Source organism: Sapajus apella, unplaced genomic scaffold, assembly GCF_009761245.1.
Source record: "Sapajus apella isolate SASKATOON/1434 unplaced genomic scaffold, GSC_monkey_1.0 scaffold7, whole genome shotgun sequence".
Taxonomy (NCBI): domain Eukaryota; kingdom Metazoa; phylum Chordata; class Mammalia; order Primates; family Cebidae; genus Sapajus; species Sapajus apella.
The window spans coordinates 35704001-35720758 of record NW_022436947.1 but is presented as its reverse complement, the minus strand read 5'-3'; the positions used below and the strand labels follow the sequence as shown (position 1 = coordinate 35720758).

Here is a 16758-nt window from a genome sequence, read left to right as displayed (position 1 = left end):
TATGTCAAAGAATGTACTGTATGTAATGGTGACTAGAAAAGCTGAATGACATCTGACTCTGAAGAAATTTAAAATAAATGTAGAAAATCAGGCATGTATATATTACCAAATATTAGTGTATTTTAAGATAAAGCTAGGTTTAAAGCTATTAGGAAATGTTTGCTGCTTTCAGCTTTATTCTTAACCAGATGTTTAATGTAGGAGGAGTTTTGCTTTATGTAGTGGCAGTAGTTAATCGGAAAGAAGAGTAAATTAGGAGGCAGGAAACCTGCATAATAACTATGGCTTTGCTTTTGAATGAGTCACTTAATACACATGGCTTTGGTTTCTTCAGCAGTATTGGACCACATTGTTTTAAGATCCAGATCAACTCCATACAGTTTTATCTGTGACCCTTACTCCTACCATCTAAAACAAGGGAATATCGGACTGTCAGGCTCTTTTGGCATAAATTCATATTTACCTTAGAACACCCAGGATAAGAAAATATCTTCCTTGTGGGTAATTATCCACCTTGTGGGTAATTTTTTTCTTTTACACATACAGTGATTCTTGCTAAGACAAGTTTGTTTCCTCTGGAAAAATATACTTTCCCCAAATTTTTTTTTAAATTTTTTGAAAACAAGTAACTGTAGTTATTAATCCCTTCAACCAGGTTTATCAGGTAAAGCACAGTTTGGGAAAATGATCTTTTTAGTTACTCCAAATTTCTTTTTTTCTAAATTCAGGATTTTAGAGAAACCCTGATAAAAACAGCTTTACAGAAAACCACATGACAAAAAGGGGAAGGTAATTTAAAAGTTCAAAAATACAGAATCTTCTAAGGAAACAACTCCGCTTTAAAACTTTAACTTCTGGTGAGCAAGTAGGACCATTTTTTGCATGTGCTATTTTAGTGTCTGCCCGTCCCATACTAGGAGAGGTGAGATGCAGATATGTAATCCATGAACGAAGAATCTTACCTCTTTGGACCTTGTTTCCTCAGTGTCATATTTGCAATATGGTAACTTGCTGTAACAAATTAGGAACTTAGAAGTATATTAGAGTACTTTTGTTGACATACTATTTTGTTCCCTTGCTAAGTGTAACAACAACAACAAAAATACAGGAATGGGTAAACAGTTTCCAAAGTGTAGGTATCTTCAGGGTTGAATCTCTGCTAGTAATTACTGGAACTAAAGCTCCAATATTAAGACGACTATGGCATCCAGACCTTGAGTTACTGATCTTTCTTTCTTCCCCGTATCGATGGTAATAAAGGAGGAAAGACAAATGGATTTGAGCCTCAGGACCTGGTTATTTTCATTTGCAGAACCAGATGGTTGATGGATGTGGTTCCTGGTTCTGATTTAGAGCTGAAGCATTTGCCAGGCCCACTGGTCCAGGCTCTGGGTTTGCTCTTAATGCTCTCTTTCAGAGAACTGATGCTCAAAGGAACACTTGGCTGTTTCTCAGTCCCTGTCTTGAATTGTCAGTGTAAGACAGGAAGAGCAGAAGGTAGAGGAATGCCTTATAAGAATTACAATGGAGGGCAAGAGGGCTAAAGTAGAAATAATAATTAACACATACAGAATGCCTACCATTTTCCATGGACTGTTTAAAAACCTCACATTATCTGTTTAAAGTGAGTAACAATTCAGAGAAGTGCAAGTTTTATTACCCACATCTTACTGTCTCAGAAAGGGTAACTTGCCTAGAGTCACAAGAGATACTTACCAAATGAGTCATAATTTTTAAACGCAAGACTTTACCTAACAGCACCCTGCTGCAGTATGTCAGTATAGTCACTCAAGTGCTTATGAATTTTTCCTTGGAAATTTGGGATCTTTTTTTAAAAGGCTGGTTTCTGTATTATTAAAAGATTTTCAGTTTGCTAAAACAAGGTAATTTTTGAGGCTTTTTTGTTTTACCCTTATCATTAACAATCATTCAAGTGTTTCCTTCATGAAATATTTGCAGTAACAGGGCTTACCAAGATGATGGGAATTCTGAAAGGTCTTGAATGAACAGAAATGCTTTTTTCTCCAATTGTTTTTAAAATTTGTGATAAACATTTGGACTTAATTTTACTTTTGAGCAATGATATTTATGATATCACTTAAAATTTAAATTTCATAGACAAGAGAAGAAAGGAAAATGGAAGCAATTTTGCAAGCTTTTGCCAGACTTGAAAAGAGAGAGAAGAGAAGAGAACAAGCTTTGGAAAGGATCAGCACAGCCAAAACTGAAGTTAAAACTGAATGTAAAGATACACAGATTGTCAGTGATGCTGAAGTTATTCAGGTATTATTATTCAGGTCTAGTTTTATGTTCTTAAACACTTTCAAATAAAATTTCCATATCTTATAAGGAATTTAAAATAATGTCTATTAACTTTTTAATACCATTTTTCAAATCCTATAGGCGTTTCAGCTTGAGATAAGACTATATATTGTCTCTGTTCTTTATTATGTATCAGAATTCATAAATTCTGGAAAGTTGGCTTCTGAAGTAGATTAATGCTGTTACATTTAAACTTTATATGTACACAGTATAAAAAGTTCCATTCTGTTGTATTTTATATTAGGAACAAGCAAAAGAAGAAAATGCTAGCAAGCCAACCCCTGCCAAAGTAAATAGAACTAAACAGAGAAAAAGTTTTTCTCGGAGTAGGACTCACATTGGACAGCAGCGTCGGAGACACAGAACTGTCAGCATGTGTTCGGATATCCAGCCATCTTCTCCTGATATAGAAGTTACTTCACAACAAAATGATATTGAAAATACTGTACTTACAATAGAAACAGAAACTGAAACTGCAGTAGCAGAAATAATTACTGAAACTGAAGTTCCAGCACTTAATAAATGTCCTACAAAGTACCCCAAAACAAAGAAGGTATGATTTTAATGAATGTAAGAACTGTTTTCTAACAGTTTCTTATATTAATAAAATTGTGTTTTAAAAATTGGATTTTTAAGATCTTATAATGAACAGAATAACAGGCAGTTTTTATACTTGCAGATTTTTATACTAGGAATGAGAATTCCAAAACTGTAAAATCAGTTAATAGAAATGTTTGCATTATTGTTAAGATGGTTACATTCAGTTTATCAGGACTTTTAGTATTACAATACATGATTTCTTTAAATAAGTTTGTCTACTTTATGTACAAAATACATACTTCTGTGAAACTGGTTTCAGATGTGTTATCCTTTATTGTTTATATTTTTATAAATTTCATTGTATAGGTAGATGTTAAAAATTAGATGTGAAGAAACTGTTGATTCCCACAGAATATATTAAGATTATGAAAATTTATAAGGAAGAGTAGTTTTAGGTGTAATTATTAATAAAAATCTTTGAAACACTGTCAGACTTAATGAAGCAATTATGGGAAACAATTCAGTTAATTAAACCAACCTGAGCTTTTCAGATCAGAAGTAACATTCTAATGAGGCTGCTCTTTCTCACTTTGACTAGAGTACAGCAGATTGGGGCAGAGATACTAAAGGACGGTAATCCTTATGCTGTTTAAGGGTAGATCATAAATGTATACTTCTCACACACTTTACTTTGAAATTTCATTTATTCTGTCTTTGTTGTTACCTAATTCAGTACAGTTTGTAGGCATGCTGCTAAACCATGACATGTACATTTAGTAAAATTCTAGTATGAACCCAGGATTATATTTTATTGGCACAAGTTAAATAATGTACTTGCCAAAGTCACAGGTTTTGTTAGAGACAATCTAAACACAGTTGTTTATAATTCAAAGTCTGTGCTCTCCTTACTCCATCACCGTAGCTTAAGCAACCCAATATTTGCCTGTTAACGATGGACAAAAAATTGCAACTTTGTAAAGTGAAAAGAAAAAAACCTCAGGTTTAAAAGTAAAATTACTTACTATTTGTAAAATTACAAATATGACATAATCCGTACCCTTTATTAAACTTTTAACTAAGTTGTGGTACTATAAATTTACTGTGGTACTACAAATTTATTTAAATCCCTGGTATGATACATAAGCTTCTACATCCTATCTGATTCTCTTAAAAAGCCTCTTTTGTCTGCAGATTTTGTTATTTTAAACAACATACTGTTTGATAGAATACCAAATCATGATTACCCCTAAAGGCCTCATTCAGTTTAAAGATAACATGTCACTTTTTCTGTGCCAGATCCTGTTCTAAGAGCTTTATATATGTTATTGAGCTCTTTTAATCTTTATAACAATCCTACTTAGAGAACTAGGTTCTATCACAACCCTTCTTTTACAGATAAAGATTGAAATATAAAAAAGTTACTTAACTTGCTCATGGTCACAATGTAAATGGCAAACCCAGGATTCACACTCCTGGCAGTCTGTGCAGACTTCATGTGCTTCACTACTACATTCTACTGCTGTCCTAGGAATAGAGTTCTATACACACAGAGGGACAGAAAAGATGCCAAAATGTTTAGTTACCTTTGGAAGAAAGGATGGGTAGATTTTTAAAATGTGTGTTTCTGTATGTGTGTGTGAGTATTCATATGCACATTTATATATACTAAGTTCCTGGGGGTTTTTTGTTGTTTTTTTTGAGACAGTCTTGCTTTGTCACCCAGGCTGGAGTGCAGTGGCGTGATCTCTGCTTACTGCAACCTCCACCTCCTGGATTCAAGCGCTTCTCCTGCCTCAGCGTCCTGAGTAGCTGAACTACAGGCGCGTACCACCATACCTGGCTAATTTTTTTGTATTTTTAGTAATGATGGGGTTTTACCATGTTGGCCAGAATGGTCTCCATCTCCTGACCTCGTGATCCATCCCCCTTGGCCTCCCAAAGTGCTGGGATTACAGACATGAGCCACCTCGCCCAGCCACATTTTCTATAAGTTATACTTAGAAATACGAATGCCCTTACAGCAAAGAAAAAATGTTAGTTTTTTTTTTTTTTTTTTTTTTTAAGTAAGTAGTAATTTGTACTTCAGGGTCAGGGATATTCATAGACCCAAGAGAGACCGTATTTATGTCTGTTGTAGATCAGAGAATCAACAGAATTAAGGACTATGAAAATTTTCAAAGCACAAGAACCTTAAGAGATATTCCAAACCCCTTAAATCAGTGATTGTCAATGCTGACTTTTAAACATACATGTATTGTGAGTGAGGTAGGTGGCTCACATCTGCAATCCCAACATTTGGGAGGTTAAGGTGGGAGGATTACTTGAACCCAGGAGTTCAAAACCAGCCTGGGCAACATAATGAGACGCTGTCTCCACATAAAATTAAAAACAAAAAAATTAGCCAGGCATGGTTGGTGCACACCTGCAATCCCAGCTACTTGGGACGCCAAGGTGGTAGGATGGCTTCAGCGCAGGAAGTTGAGGCTACAGTGAGACCTGATCACACCACTGCACTCCAGCCTGAGCAACTCACCCTGTCTCAAAAAAAAAAAAAAAAAAAAAAAAAAGTATTGTATCTTGTCCTCATTTCCAGGAGACTCTGATGGGCAACTAGTGTTGGAAAACACTGCCTAAAATCAGATTTTTCTAACAGATGGAACATTTTATGCCTATAATAGAAACAGTAGTAAACCCAAATTTATTGTGTTTAATAAAATGGTACTGATATGTCTCTAGTTGTCACTATATTAAAAGCTTGGCCGGGCACGGTGGCTCACACCTGTAAACCCAGCACTTTGCAAGGCTGAGGCAGGAAGAATGCTTGAGCCCGGGAGTTGAGATCAGCATGGGCAATATAGCCGATCTTGTCTCTAAAAAATACTTTAAAAAATTAGCCAGGCGTGGTGGTGAGCGCCTTGTTCCAGCTACTCGGGAGGCTTAAGTGGAAGGATCACTTGAGCCCAGGAGGTGGAGGCTTCAGTGAGTCAAGATTGCACCACTGCACTCCAGCCTGGTAAAAGAGACCTTGTCTCAAAAGAAAAAAAAAAAGTGATATAAATTGCATGTAATATAAATACTTAAAAAGCTACCATATGTTCTGTTCTACAAAATATTGGGTAAACAGTATCAGAATAACAGTAGATAACCAAGGAAATGTAAAATGACATACTGGCTTTTTGAACATCATATATGATTCAAATTATACAATTTATCATTTTAGATAATATAGCAATTTCAAATCTGATACTAGAATATTCAGTAGGAGAATTTGGAATTACATTTATAATGATCCAGATTTTTTCTTTCTCTAGCACTTGGTCAATGAATGGTTAAGTGAGAAGAATGAGAAGACAGGAAAACCTTCAGATGGCCTTTCAGAAAGGCCTCTACGCATAACTACAGATCCCGAAGTGTTAGCTACACAGCTCAATTCTTTACCAGGTCTCACCTACAGTCCCCATGTATACTCTACTCCTAAGCATTATATTAGATTTACTTCACCATTCCTTTCAGAAAAAAGGAGAAGAAAAGAACCTACTGAAAACATTTCTGGTTCATGCAAAAAGGTAAACTTTTCTTTGGAAGTAAAAATGTAGAATAAGCCAAATGCCAACTCATTCCTTACTACCTTCCATGGTAGTGAAATGTTTTTTGAATTGGCTCTGTATTTACAGTCTATATAAACAGCTACAAACTGATTCCTATTCGTGTATTATTATTTTTTTATTCAGCGATGGTTGAAACAAGCTCTGGAAGAAGAAAATTCAGCAATTTTATATAGATTTAATTCACCCTGTCAAGAAAGATCTAGAAGTCCTGCAGTCAATGGTGAAAATAAAAGTCCACTACTATTAAATGACAGCTGTTCCCTTCCAGGTAGATTTTTTTTTTCAGTATTGTTTTAGTCTGAGGAATGTGGCAGGGCATATATTATATATAGCTTTATGACCGGCATATTCTGGTTACTGGTATGCACTTTAGAAGAGAAGCCCATTGTTGTATAGATTTTCTCTTTTCTCTTCTCTATATTTTTTTGATGACGATGCCAGTTTACAATACCATGTATGTTGGGGCTGATGAATTTTTAAAGGCTTTTGGACCAGCTGCTTTTCAGACAGACAAGGACTCTTACAAATCAGTTAAAGTAACATCAGTACTTATAAGATACTTTGAGAACCCCTAGGCCTCTAATCCCTCCAAGCAAGATAATCCTTGCTAATTGGGGAGGGGGCGGGGACTGCTTCATGTTAGTACCATTTTTTCGAAACCTTGAAATTTAGTTTTGGGGTGAAAGTCATAATTGCTGTTGTTTATATTTTACCTTTCCCAGGATGTGACATATACAGATTTTAACAAATAGCAGCAGTGTAATTTCTTACAGATTATTATTTCACCAACAGATTTAACTACACCACTAAAAAAACGAAGATTTTATCAGTTGCTAGATTCGGTTTACTCAGAAACCTCCACACCTACACCTTCCCCGTATGCTACACCAACTCACACCGATATTACTCCTATGGACCCATCTTTTGCCACGCCTCCACGGATAAAATCAGATGATGAAACTTGTAGAAATGGTTATAAACCCATATATTCACCAGTTACCCCAGTAACTCCTGGTACACCAGGAAATACCATGCACTTTGAGGTGAGAAATTTTAATGGAGAAAGAAAAATTCGACACCTGGGGGGATGGGATTTCTTTAAGAGCTCTTTCTCCTTTAACAACTAGTGTGCTGAGAATGCAAAAGTTTGCAATAAACTAAAAATCAAGAAAATTCATTTATATGAACTTAGATGTTTTTATTATTACTAAAATGAGCATACCTTTCATCTTATTGATATACACGGTAGACTAAATGATTGTGTGTATCAAATGTGAAAGCAAGTATCTTATTTGGGGAACGCAAATAAACAGGAAAAAATATGTAAAACCAAAGTCTGTGTACTGGTTTTTCATTTTGTTTTCATTTCTATAACTATTATGGATATACTATGTATTTTTAAATTTTCAATTCTAATTCTTTCTTTTATACAGAATATTTCTTCCCCAGAAAGTTCTCCAGAAATAAAGAGACGCACTTATAGTCAAGAGGTAAGAAGTTAACTTAAAAAGGGTGAATTGATAGTTTTCCTCTTATATTGATTTGCTTAAATTACTGGTAAATTTTGAAATACATATTCCCAAGATGTGATTATTTGTATGTGTGTGTGTATATATATGTATATATATAATTATTATTATTATTTTTAACTCTGTAAACAGGGATATGACAGATCTTCAACGATGTTAACATTGGGGCCTTTTAGAAATTCCAATTTAACTGAACTGGGTCTGCAAGAAATAAAGACTATTGGTTATACGAGCCCTAGGAGTAGGACTGAAGTCAGCAGGCAGTGCCCTGGAGAAAAGGAACCTGTGTCAGATCTTCAGCTGGGACTTGATGCAGTTGAGCCAACTGCCTTACAAAAAGCCATGGAAATGCCTGCACATGACAGGGCTGAGCCCAACAGCCAACTGGACTCGACTCACTCCGGACGGGGCACAATATATTCTTCCTGGGTAAAGAGCCCTGACAGAACAGGAGTTAACTTCTCAGTGAACTCCAACTTGAGGGACCTGACACCCTCGCATCAGTTGGAGGTTGGAGGAGGCTTCCGAATAAGTGAGTCAAAGTGCCTGATGCAGGATGATACTAGAGGCATGTTTATGGAAACAACTGTGTTTTGTACTTCCGAAGATGGGCTTGTATCTGGTTTCGGACGGACTGTTAATGACAATTTGATCGACGGGAGTTGCACACCCCAGAATCCACCACAAAAGAAAAAGGTTACAAATTTAACACTTTATAGTCCTTTTAATAGTTGTTTTTCATACTACTACTGAGGGCAATTGGTAGTTAGATATGTTATGTAAGGCATTCTTAATTTATTCAAGTTACATTTTTGTATTTTTAAACTTTTGTAAATGCTGGATTAATTAGAAAACATTTACAGAAAAGTAAAAAATTCTAGTGATATGGGAAATCCTTGTAAGCAGCATGGTTTCAGAGAGAGAAATCTCAAGATGTTTTATTTCACCTAATGAGTAGTTTGTAAAACTATGCAGTCCCCAACCCCCCCCCCCCAAAAAAGGCAGTCTTGAATAATATTTGCATTATTAACTTTATTGTACATAGAGCAAGCACCCTGTATAGAGGAAATACTTCTTTCCTCATCCATAATGTCTATAGTATTTAGGTCATGAATGTAAGCGTGTTTTTATTTTACTAATAGATATATATTAAATATTGTTAGTTCCCTGATTTCCCACCATTATTTGGTTGGCAGACATACTGAGATAATTAGAATGCCTTATTTCAAAAGAATGAGAGAAACTATAGCACTTATTTTGTTAGTAGGCTTATTGCTTTGCAAGTCCAAGAATTTTCGTGATGTGTGCTTTTAATTTTTGTAACAGAGTCCAGTTGGCAACTATGTGGGAAGCAATGTAGTATAGTGGAAAGAGCACGGGCTTTCAAGTAAGACCTAGGTTCGAATCCCGGCTCCAACACTCACCAGCTGTGTGACCTTGAGTGAGTGAGTTACTCAATTTCCTCATCTGTAAAATGGGGATGATAATATACCTATTTCATAGGGTTGTTGTGAGGATAAATGAGATAACATATGTAAATCATCTAAGTACAATGCCTGGAATATAGTAGGCATTTGATAATTGTTAATTATTTGTTCAGAATCAATTAAAATAATTTTCCTAATGTAAATATAGTAATTCTCTTTAGAAAAAAGAATGCATTGGTTCTGACATTAAAAACAAGAATAAAAGATTGCTTCTTCTCTTTCTTGCTTAAGGTTTCTCTGTTAGAATACCGTAAGAGACAACGTGAAGCTAGGAAAAGTGGCTCTAAGACGGAGAACTTTCCACTTGTTAGTGTATCACCCCATGCAAGTGGAAGCTTGAGCAACAATGGTGATAGCTGTGCCAGCAGTAATGAGAATGGGGAGCAAGTGGAACACACAGCTAGCCTACCTTTACTAACACCAGCTACAGTTTATAATGCTACTTCTGAAGAAACTAGCAATAACTGCCCTGTTAAGGATGCTACTGCCAGTGAGAAGAATGAACCAGAAGTTCAATGGTAAGTCCATTCTGAAGTATGCTGCTCTGGAAAAAACAAGCTTTTGTTGTATTCTTCCCATTTGTTGTTCTCCCAAGGCTAAGCAGATAGTGCTTTGTGGTCACAATTTTAAAAGATGCTCTCTGTGAATGGGATTGCTGTGTATTGCATGTGTTGTTAAAGGTCTATTGTATTTATTCCATGGTAATGCATTCATTCTTTACACACAAATATCCTCTCCAAATAATTTTTATCACAGTTAACAATCCTGCTGACTTCCTTTATAACTCCTACCAGTTACCTTGAAAGAACCACCAGGTTTAGTGCTTCTTTAGAAGGAGTAGGAGCAGCTGCATATAAGATGGATCTTGGCAAAGGGCAGGTAGCCACACACTTTGCTCCTTAGTCCCCCTTCCACCTCAAAGCTTGCAATCCTGACAGTAGTTTGTAAGGGGCATGTTTTGGTACCTTTGGTAACCAGAAGTGACATTCTGAATGTTACTACATTATCGTCAACTCCTTGCCAATAAATTGCTGGAGACAAAGGAATTGAATCCTTTAAATAAGGATAACAAAGTAAGAGAAGATTAACTATTTCCAAAGGTTAACACCAAAGTTATTTTCCCAGTAGGGCAAAAGCCTCTGTCTGAACAGTACATGTTGACTATGAAGCAACAGAGAATACAGCTAGCAGTAGCTTCTTTCAATAGAGGATAATGTGATTTTTCTTTTAAAGGACTGCCTCAACATCAGTGGAACAAGTCAGAGAAAGGAGTTACCAGAGAGCTTTACTTCTCAGTGATCACCGAAAAGATAAAGATAGTGGTAAGTGAGCTTGTTCGTTCACCAGAAAGTGGAGTCAGTTAATCACTCTTCATCCTCGTTCTTTGCAGCTCTAATGTTCTCTTTGGGTCTGCTCTGCTTCATCTCTAGGGGGAGAATCACCATGTGTCTCATGTTCACCGAGTCATGTTCAGTCTTCACCCTCATCTCATTCAAATCACATTCCCCAGTTGCAAGCTAAGGGCCCGGTCCCTTCTTTCAGTGAACTTATGGAAGGTCAGTAAGCAGATGACCGATAATGTTACTCTTTTAAACATTTTAAAATCAGACGAGAGAGAGCATTTATAAAAAGTCGGTTTGAATAGAATGTATGTTGTGGTGATAAAACCGTGTTTACCGTGTAATTTTACACTTACTATAGGTTTCTTCTGCTTTATAGACCCTGATCTTGAAAATCCAGAACCACCTGCAACTATAAATGAATGTCCATCCCCAGATACTTCTCAAAATACTTGTAAAAGTCCTTCAAAAATGAGCAAGGTAATAACATTGACCTTTTGATGGGTTCCAAAGGACCTCAGGTTGAGTGCAGAAAAGCTGCTGGTTACAACATATACAGTGTTTTTCTGCTGCATCGAGTGTGTCACTTCTGCATGCTTTCCTGTCAGACGTACTCAATTGTGTTTACTACTTTGTTTGTTCTTTCTGAACTGTGATGGATAACTCTGACCAAACAAGTTTTCTAAGCACACTTCAACAGCTTATGTTTTCTCCTCATGTTCCACCTCTATTCTAGTGGTGTCTAGGAAATTCATAGCCTTGTTGTGAAATTCTTGACCTGCCAATTATGTAAAAACAAAAGGTCATTTTATCATTTAAAAGGAATGACATCTCCATCCTGGATCATGAAAATGTAATAATCTAGTATGGCATGTCTATCACTGGAAACTAAAGAAAAGGAATCTTGAGATTTATCTTTCTATGATGATAGATATTTAAGCAGTCTTATACTTGGTTTATTTATATCTGAACAGTATATAGGAAAATGAAAAGGTATTAAAAGTCAAAACGGTTTGAGGGAGCAAGTTTATTTACCCACATCAATTTATCCTTAGGTTGGGCATAGAAATTTCAATTATGAAACTGAAACTTGCTATTGGAGTTCTTTCAGAGTAAGGCTTAAAAACAGGTTTCATTGCTTAAGGAAAAAAAAAAAGGCAGAGTAAATTATGTCCTCAACTTGTCTTCAATAAAAATATTAACCCGGAGAATTCACTTTAAGCATACTCTCAGAACTTGTTGGAACAACGGGAAAATATTGGCCTTTTAACATCCTAAGCCTCCATAATTGACCTATCTGGCATGTTATTTCCTGCCCCACATTAAAATTAATATTTAGATCATATTAAATACCAACAAGAATAAACCTTAAGGTACACAAAATGTTCCTTATATGTATATAATTTGTTTTCTCTTCATAGCCTGGTTCACCTGGATCTGTAATTCCTGCTCAAGCACACGGAAAAATACTCACAAAACCGGATCCCCAATGGGACACCACAGTTACTGCATCAGAAGCTGAAAATGGTGTTCACCTAAAAACAGAGCTCCAACAAAAACAGCTATCAAATAACAGCCAAGCACTTTCAAAGAATCATCCTCCTCAGACACATGTTCGTAATGCATCTGAGCAACTTTCACAGAAACTGCCTTCTGCACCAACAAAGTTGCACTGTCCTCTATCACCTCACCTAGAAAATCCTCCAAAGTCATCTACGCCTCACACACCTGTACAGCATGGTTATCTTTCACCAAAGCCTCCTTCACAGCAGTTAGGATCTCCCTACAGGCCTCATCATTCACAGTCACCTCAAGTTGGAACACCTCAGCGAGAGCCTCAGAGAAACTTTTATCCAGCAGCACAGAACCTTCCAGCCAATACTCAGCAGGCAACTTCTGGAGCATTATTTACACAGACACCCTCAGGACAATCTTCAGCAACATACAGTCAGTTTAACCAACAAAGTCTGAATAGCACGGCACCACCCCCTCCACCTCCTCCACCTCCTTCTTCTTCGTCTTACTATCAAAACCAGCAGCCCTCTGCTAACTTTCAGAATTATAATCAGCTCAAAGGTAGTCTTTCTCAACAAACTGTGTTTACATCAGGACCAAATCAAGCACTTCCTGGCACCACAAGCCAACAAACAGTTCCAGGACACCTTACTCCAGGGCATTTTTTGCCCCCTCAGAACCCCACCATTCACCATCAAACTGCTGCTGCTGCCGTAGTCCCCCCACCACCTCCACCACCGCCTGCTCCAGGACCACACCTTGTACAACAGCCGAATTCCCATCAGCAACACTCTGTAGCACACGTAGTAGGGCCTGTTCATGCGGTCACCCCTGGATCGCATATTCATTCTCAAACTGCTGGACACCACTTACCCCCACCTCCACCCCCTCCCGCCCCTCATCACCATCCACCACCCCATCCTTCCACAGGACTCCAAGGTCTACAAGCACAACACCAGCATGTTGTAAATTCAGCACCCCCACCTCCCCCTCCACCGCCACCTTCTAGTGTTTTGGCTTCTGGGCATCATACCACATCAGCTCAAGCCTTACACCACCCACCTCATCAAGGACCTCCACTTTTTCCTTCAAGTGCTCATCCAGCTGTACCTCCGTATCCCTCACAAGCTACACATCATAACACTTTGGGACCGGGACCCCAGCACCAGCCTTCTGGAACAGGGCCACATTGTCCATTACCTGTCGCAGGTCCTCATCTCCAGCCCCAAGGACCAAACAGTATTCCAACACCTTCTGCTTCAGGGTTCTGTCCTCATCCTGGCTCTGTGGCCCTGCCACACGGGGTTCAAGGACCTCAGCAGGCATCTCCAGTGCCTGGACAGATTCCAATTCACAGAGCACAGGTGCCACCAACATTTCAAAACAATTACCATGGATCAGGGTGGCATTAAAATGGACTCCAAAAACATTTTTTTAAATGTTCTGTAAGATAAACTGTATATTTCATATGTACCTGTTAAGGTACTTTTTAAAGCTTGTACATGAACCTTTGTATAAAAATAGACCAGTGCTCTTTCATTGTATTTTTCTCATTTTTGCTTTTTAAAATTCCTTTAAAAATGTGCTGTTAAGCCAGTATTAGGTATCTTTATTTTGTAAGTGAACATTCCAGCTGTTTTTTTCTGGCAGTAGATTCAATGCCGTATGATCTTTAAATTTTATTGTTGCAGTTAAATTCATTTAGTGAATGTTTTCTCTATTATTTTATACATATGCATTAAGTACACAGCTAAGTAATGGCACTATGAGGATTTTCTTTTTCTTTCTTTCCTGTCAGCAGTTCTGTGAATGCATCTTAGGTATAAAAATGCAATACAGATTTTTATATTTTGGTGTGGACATGGCTCATTTTGTTTTACCAGTTATTTGCAAGCAAAATGTAATTTAATGTATAGATGATTTCTAATGTCTCCTGACAAACTGTAAATACTGCATTTCTTTTGCGTACATAATTGCTTACAGCTTTTCTCATTTGATATATAGCATTGTACATATGACAAGTCTTTGGCAAAACTGTGTGATCTTTGTGAAAGTAGTACAGTATATGACCTTTAATTTCTTTTTTGTTTTAAATATACTGTCACATTGAAGCACTGGTTGGGCATTTTAATTCATGTTAATAAATCACAATTATGTCAGTTTTACCAAATTGTCCTGTACAACTTCTAAGTTCAGGGTCTGTGTGTTTCTATAGACATTATAGTTTTCAAATAGAGCTTGTAAGAAGCCTTCAGTTTTCTGTAGTGACTACTAACCAGAGGCAGCAAGGGGTTGTTCCTGTGGTGGTTCCTGTTTGCCATTTGTGCAAGTGCCATAGAAACTACTTAAATGATTGTGCTGGGTAAATTAAGGATCTGGCATCATACAAAATGAATCCAGACCACTAATGCATTACACATAGTAGTTCTTGAACAACTGTTTAAAAATATGGATAGTTTGCCTAAAACAGGAAAATTTGTCTTGGGTGTACAAAACTAAAGAAAAAAGGCATTTTTCCTGGATCTGTCAGTGAAATGAAAATGGCCTCTTAAGTGATACCTTTTTATTTTTGCTAAAATATAAAATACTAGTTATAATCCTGGAAAAATTAAAATTTCTTAGCCTTTGTTTTCTACCTCTGAGGAGGATTCAGTAAGTACATCAAATAGTAGTAACACTGTTTATCAACACATTTTTTATCATCCAGTTACCTGACATAATCTGGCACAAGACAATATAAATTTTGTGCATTAAGAAAAAAGGAAACACTAAAATGACTGATCTCATTCAGTCACATTTTACACTTTTTGAATTTCCGTTTCCTTTTGATAATTAGCTAGTGATGGTACATTAACACAGCTCATTTAGGGCTCAATCCTAATCAGCTTCAAGTTTTAGAGGAACATAGGTCAACTCTGCCATCCTCCATTTGTCGAAACAAAATTCTATTTATGGTATTTAGTAAAGAAACAGCTGTCTGAGAAGAAATGGCTTCACATCATCTATCCTGATAGTTTCAAAAAGAATAAAGTTAACTAGCATGTGAAATATAAATATTCTTCTTAAAAGGTCTGTCCTACATATTTTAAATTTTACACTGGTTTGAAATTTGCCTCTTATAGAAAATATGCATATAGAAGCTTTTGTGTTAACTGCAGAATCTTATATAATTTGATTCTTATATAATTTGATTCCTTGATGAAGTATATACCCTCAAATACAGTCTTCTACCAAAATTTCATTCAAGTTATTTAAAAAGGGAAAAAAAGTGGAATTTAGGAAACAATCTGAACTATGGATACAAACTGAAATTCTCTACTCCAATGGAAACTTTCCTTATTTTATCCTGGTAACTAGTTATGTATGGTCCGGGTCATGGGAAGAAGCAAGTTAGTATATCAGTTTTCACCTAAAAACTTTATGACTTTTTGAAGATCTTATATCCACCTTTTCTCTGCCTTTGGGCAGGTCTGTCTGCCAATTTCCAGATAGCCAGCTCCTGTATCTGCTATAATCACATATGTGATCCACTGCTTGTCATTTTCCATGAAGATTTCACATGGACTACAGAAAGGAAAAAATAGAACATTCAACTAAAGTCAGAGCTGGTTATAATGTTTAGCATAACCAGTGGTTCTCATTTAGTTTTTGTACATTCTTTATCAACAAACCACCAAGAATCTGATAAAACCACATGCCTAATACAAATATATATTCCTTCTAGAACAATTGTTTCTGTATTATAAACCAGTTGGGCTGTTTTATCATAAGGGACACACCCCTAAAAATTCATAATCTAGTTTATTTTCCAGCATGAGCAAAAACTGCATTAGACAAATTTCATTCAAGTATACTATCGCCCTGATAAAAATCCTTTTACACTTAGGGAAGATATAAATTGTGCTCTATGGTTGTTGTAAGGATGTTTCCTACAGAAATCATGGATAGTATCACCAGTCTATAGCCACCATCTATCATAGAATCTACATGGAAACCTACAGCCTCATTAGAAAAGCTTAGCATGCACATTCCATAACGAAATGAATGAATGGTACATTCTACCTCACAGTGGTATGTGATATAATGGCAATTCCTAAGAGGGTTATGTGTCTTGTTCCCTAATGGGGAATGCCCTTTTAAGTTTGCAATCAATGACCAAACAAATGCAGTTAGTATGTTTCTGATGAACCACGGATGAAAAGGGATCATTGAAATTCTAGATAATCAATCTATACTGTAGCTTTTCTCCTAAATCCCTTCTGCCCTTAAAAGACAATAAATAATTTCCTTATAATAAGCCTTAATGCATGTTCTACATTTGCTGCAACAGGAATGCTGGTATTTAATTTTGGTGACACTAAACTGATGGCAAATGTTCATTGATTCTATCACTTACAGGGCAATGACCAAGGCAATG

At 36.5% G+C, this 16758-nt stretch overlaps 1 protein-coding gene across 10 annotated transcripts in view; it reads left to right on the top strand.

The window, feature by feature from the left end:
* The window catches only part of KMT2E (lysine methyltransferase 2E), a 101590-nt gene extending 87084 nt beyond the window's left edge, over nucleotides 1–14506 (top strand). For 8 of the 10 annotated variants that reach the window (XM_032275715.1, XM_032275720.1, XM_032275716.1 and 5 more), the window contains 12 exons: nucleotides 2119–2283; nucleotides 2567–2875; nucleotides 6174–6428; nucleotides 6594–6738; nucleotides 7263–7513; nucleotides 7904–7960; nucleotides 8132–8695; nucleotides 9718–10004; nucleotides 10720–10808; nucleotides 10917–11042; nucleotides 11206–11306; nucleotides 12248–14506. In XM_032275715.1, the coding sequence (XP_032131606.1) occupies nucleotides 2119–2283; nucleotides 2567–2875; nucleotides 6174–6428; nucleotides 6594–6738; nucleotides 7263–7513; nucleotides 7904–7960; nucleotides 8132–8695; nucleotides 9718–10004; nucleotides 10720–10808; nucleotides 10917–11042; nucleotides 11206–11306; nucleotides 12248–13753 (3855 nt within the window). In that variant the 3' untranslated portion in view covers nucleotides 13754–14506. Of the gene's footprint in view, nucleotides 1–2118; nucleotides 2284–2566; nucleotides 2876–6173; nucleotides 6429–6593; nucleotides 6739–7262; nucleotides 7514–7903; nucleotides 7961–8131; nucleotides 8696–9325; nucleotides 9441–9717; nucleotides 10005–10719; nucleotides 10809–10916; nucleotides 11043–11205; nucleotides 11307–12247 lie in introns of those variants that run through there. The other 2 variants (XM_032275721.1, XR_004268188.1) reach the window with 2 other exon arrangements.
* The last annotated feature ends 2252 nt before the right edge of the window (nucleotides 14507–16758 follow it).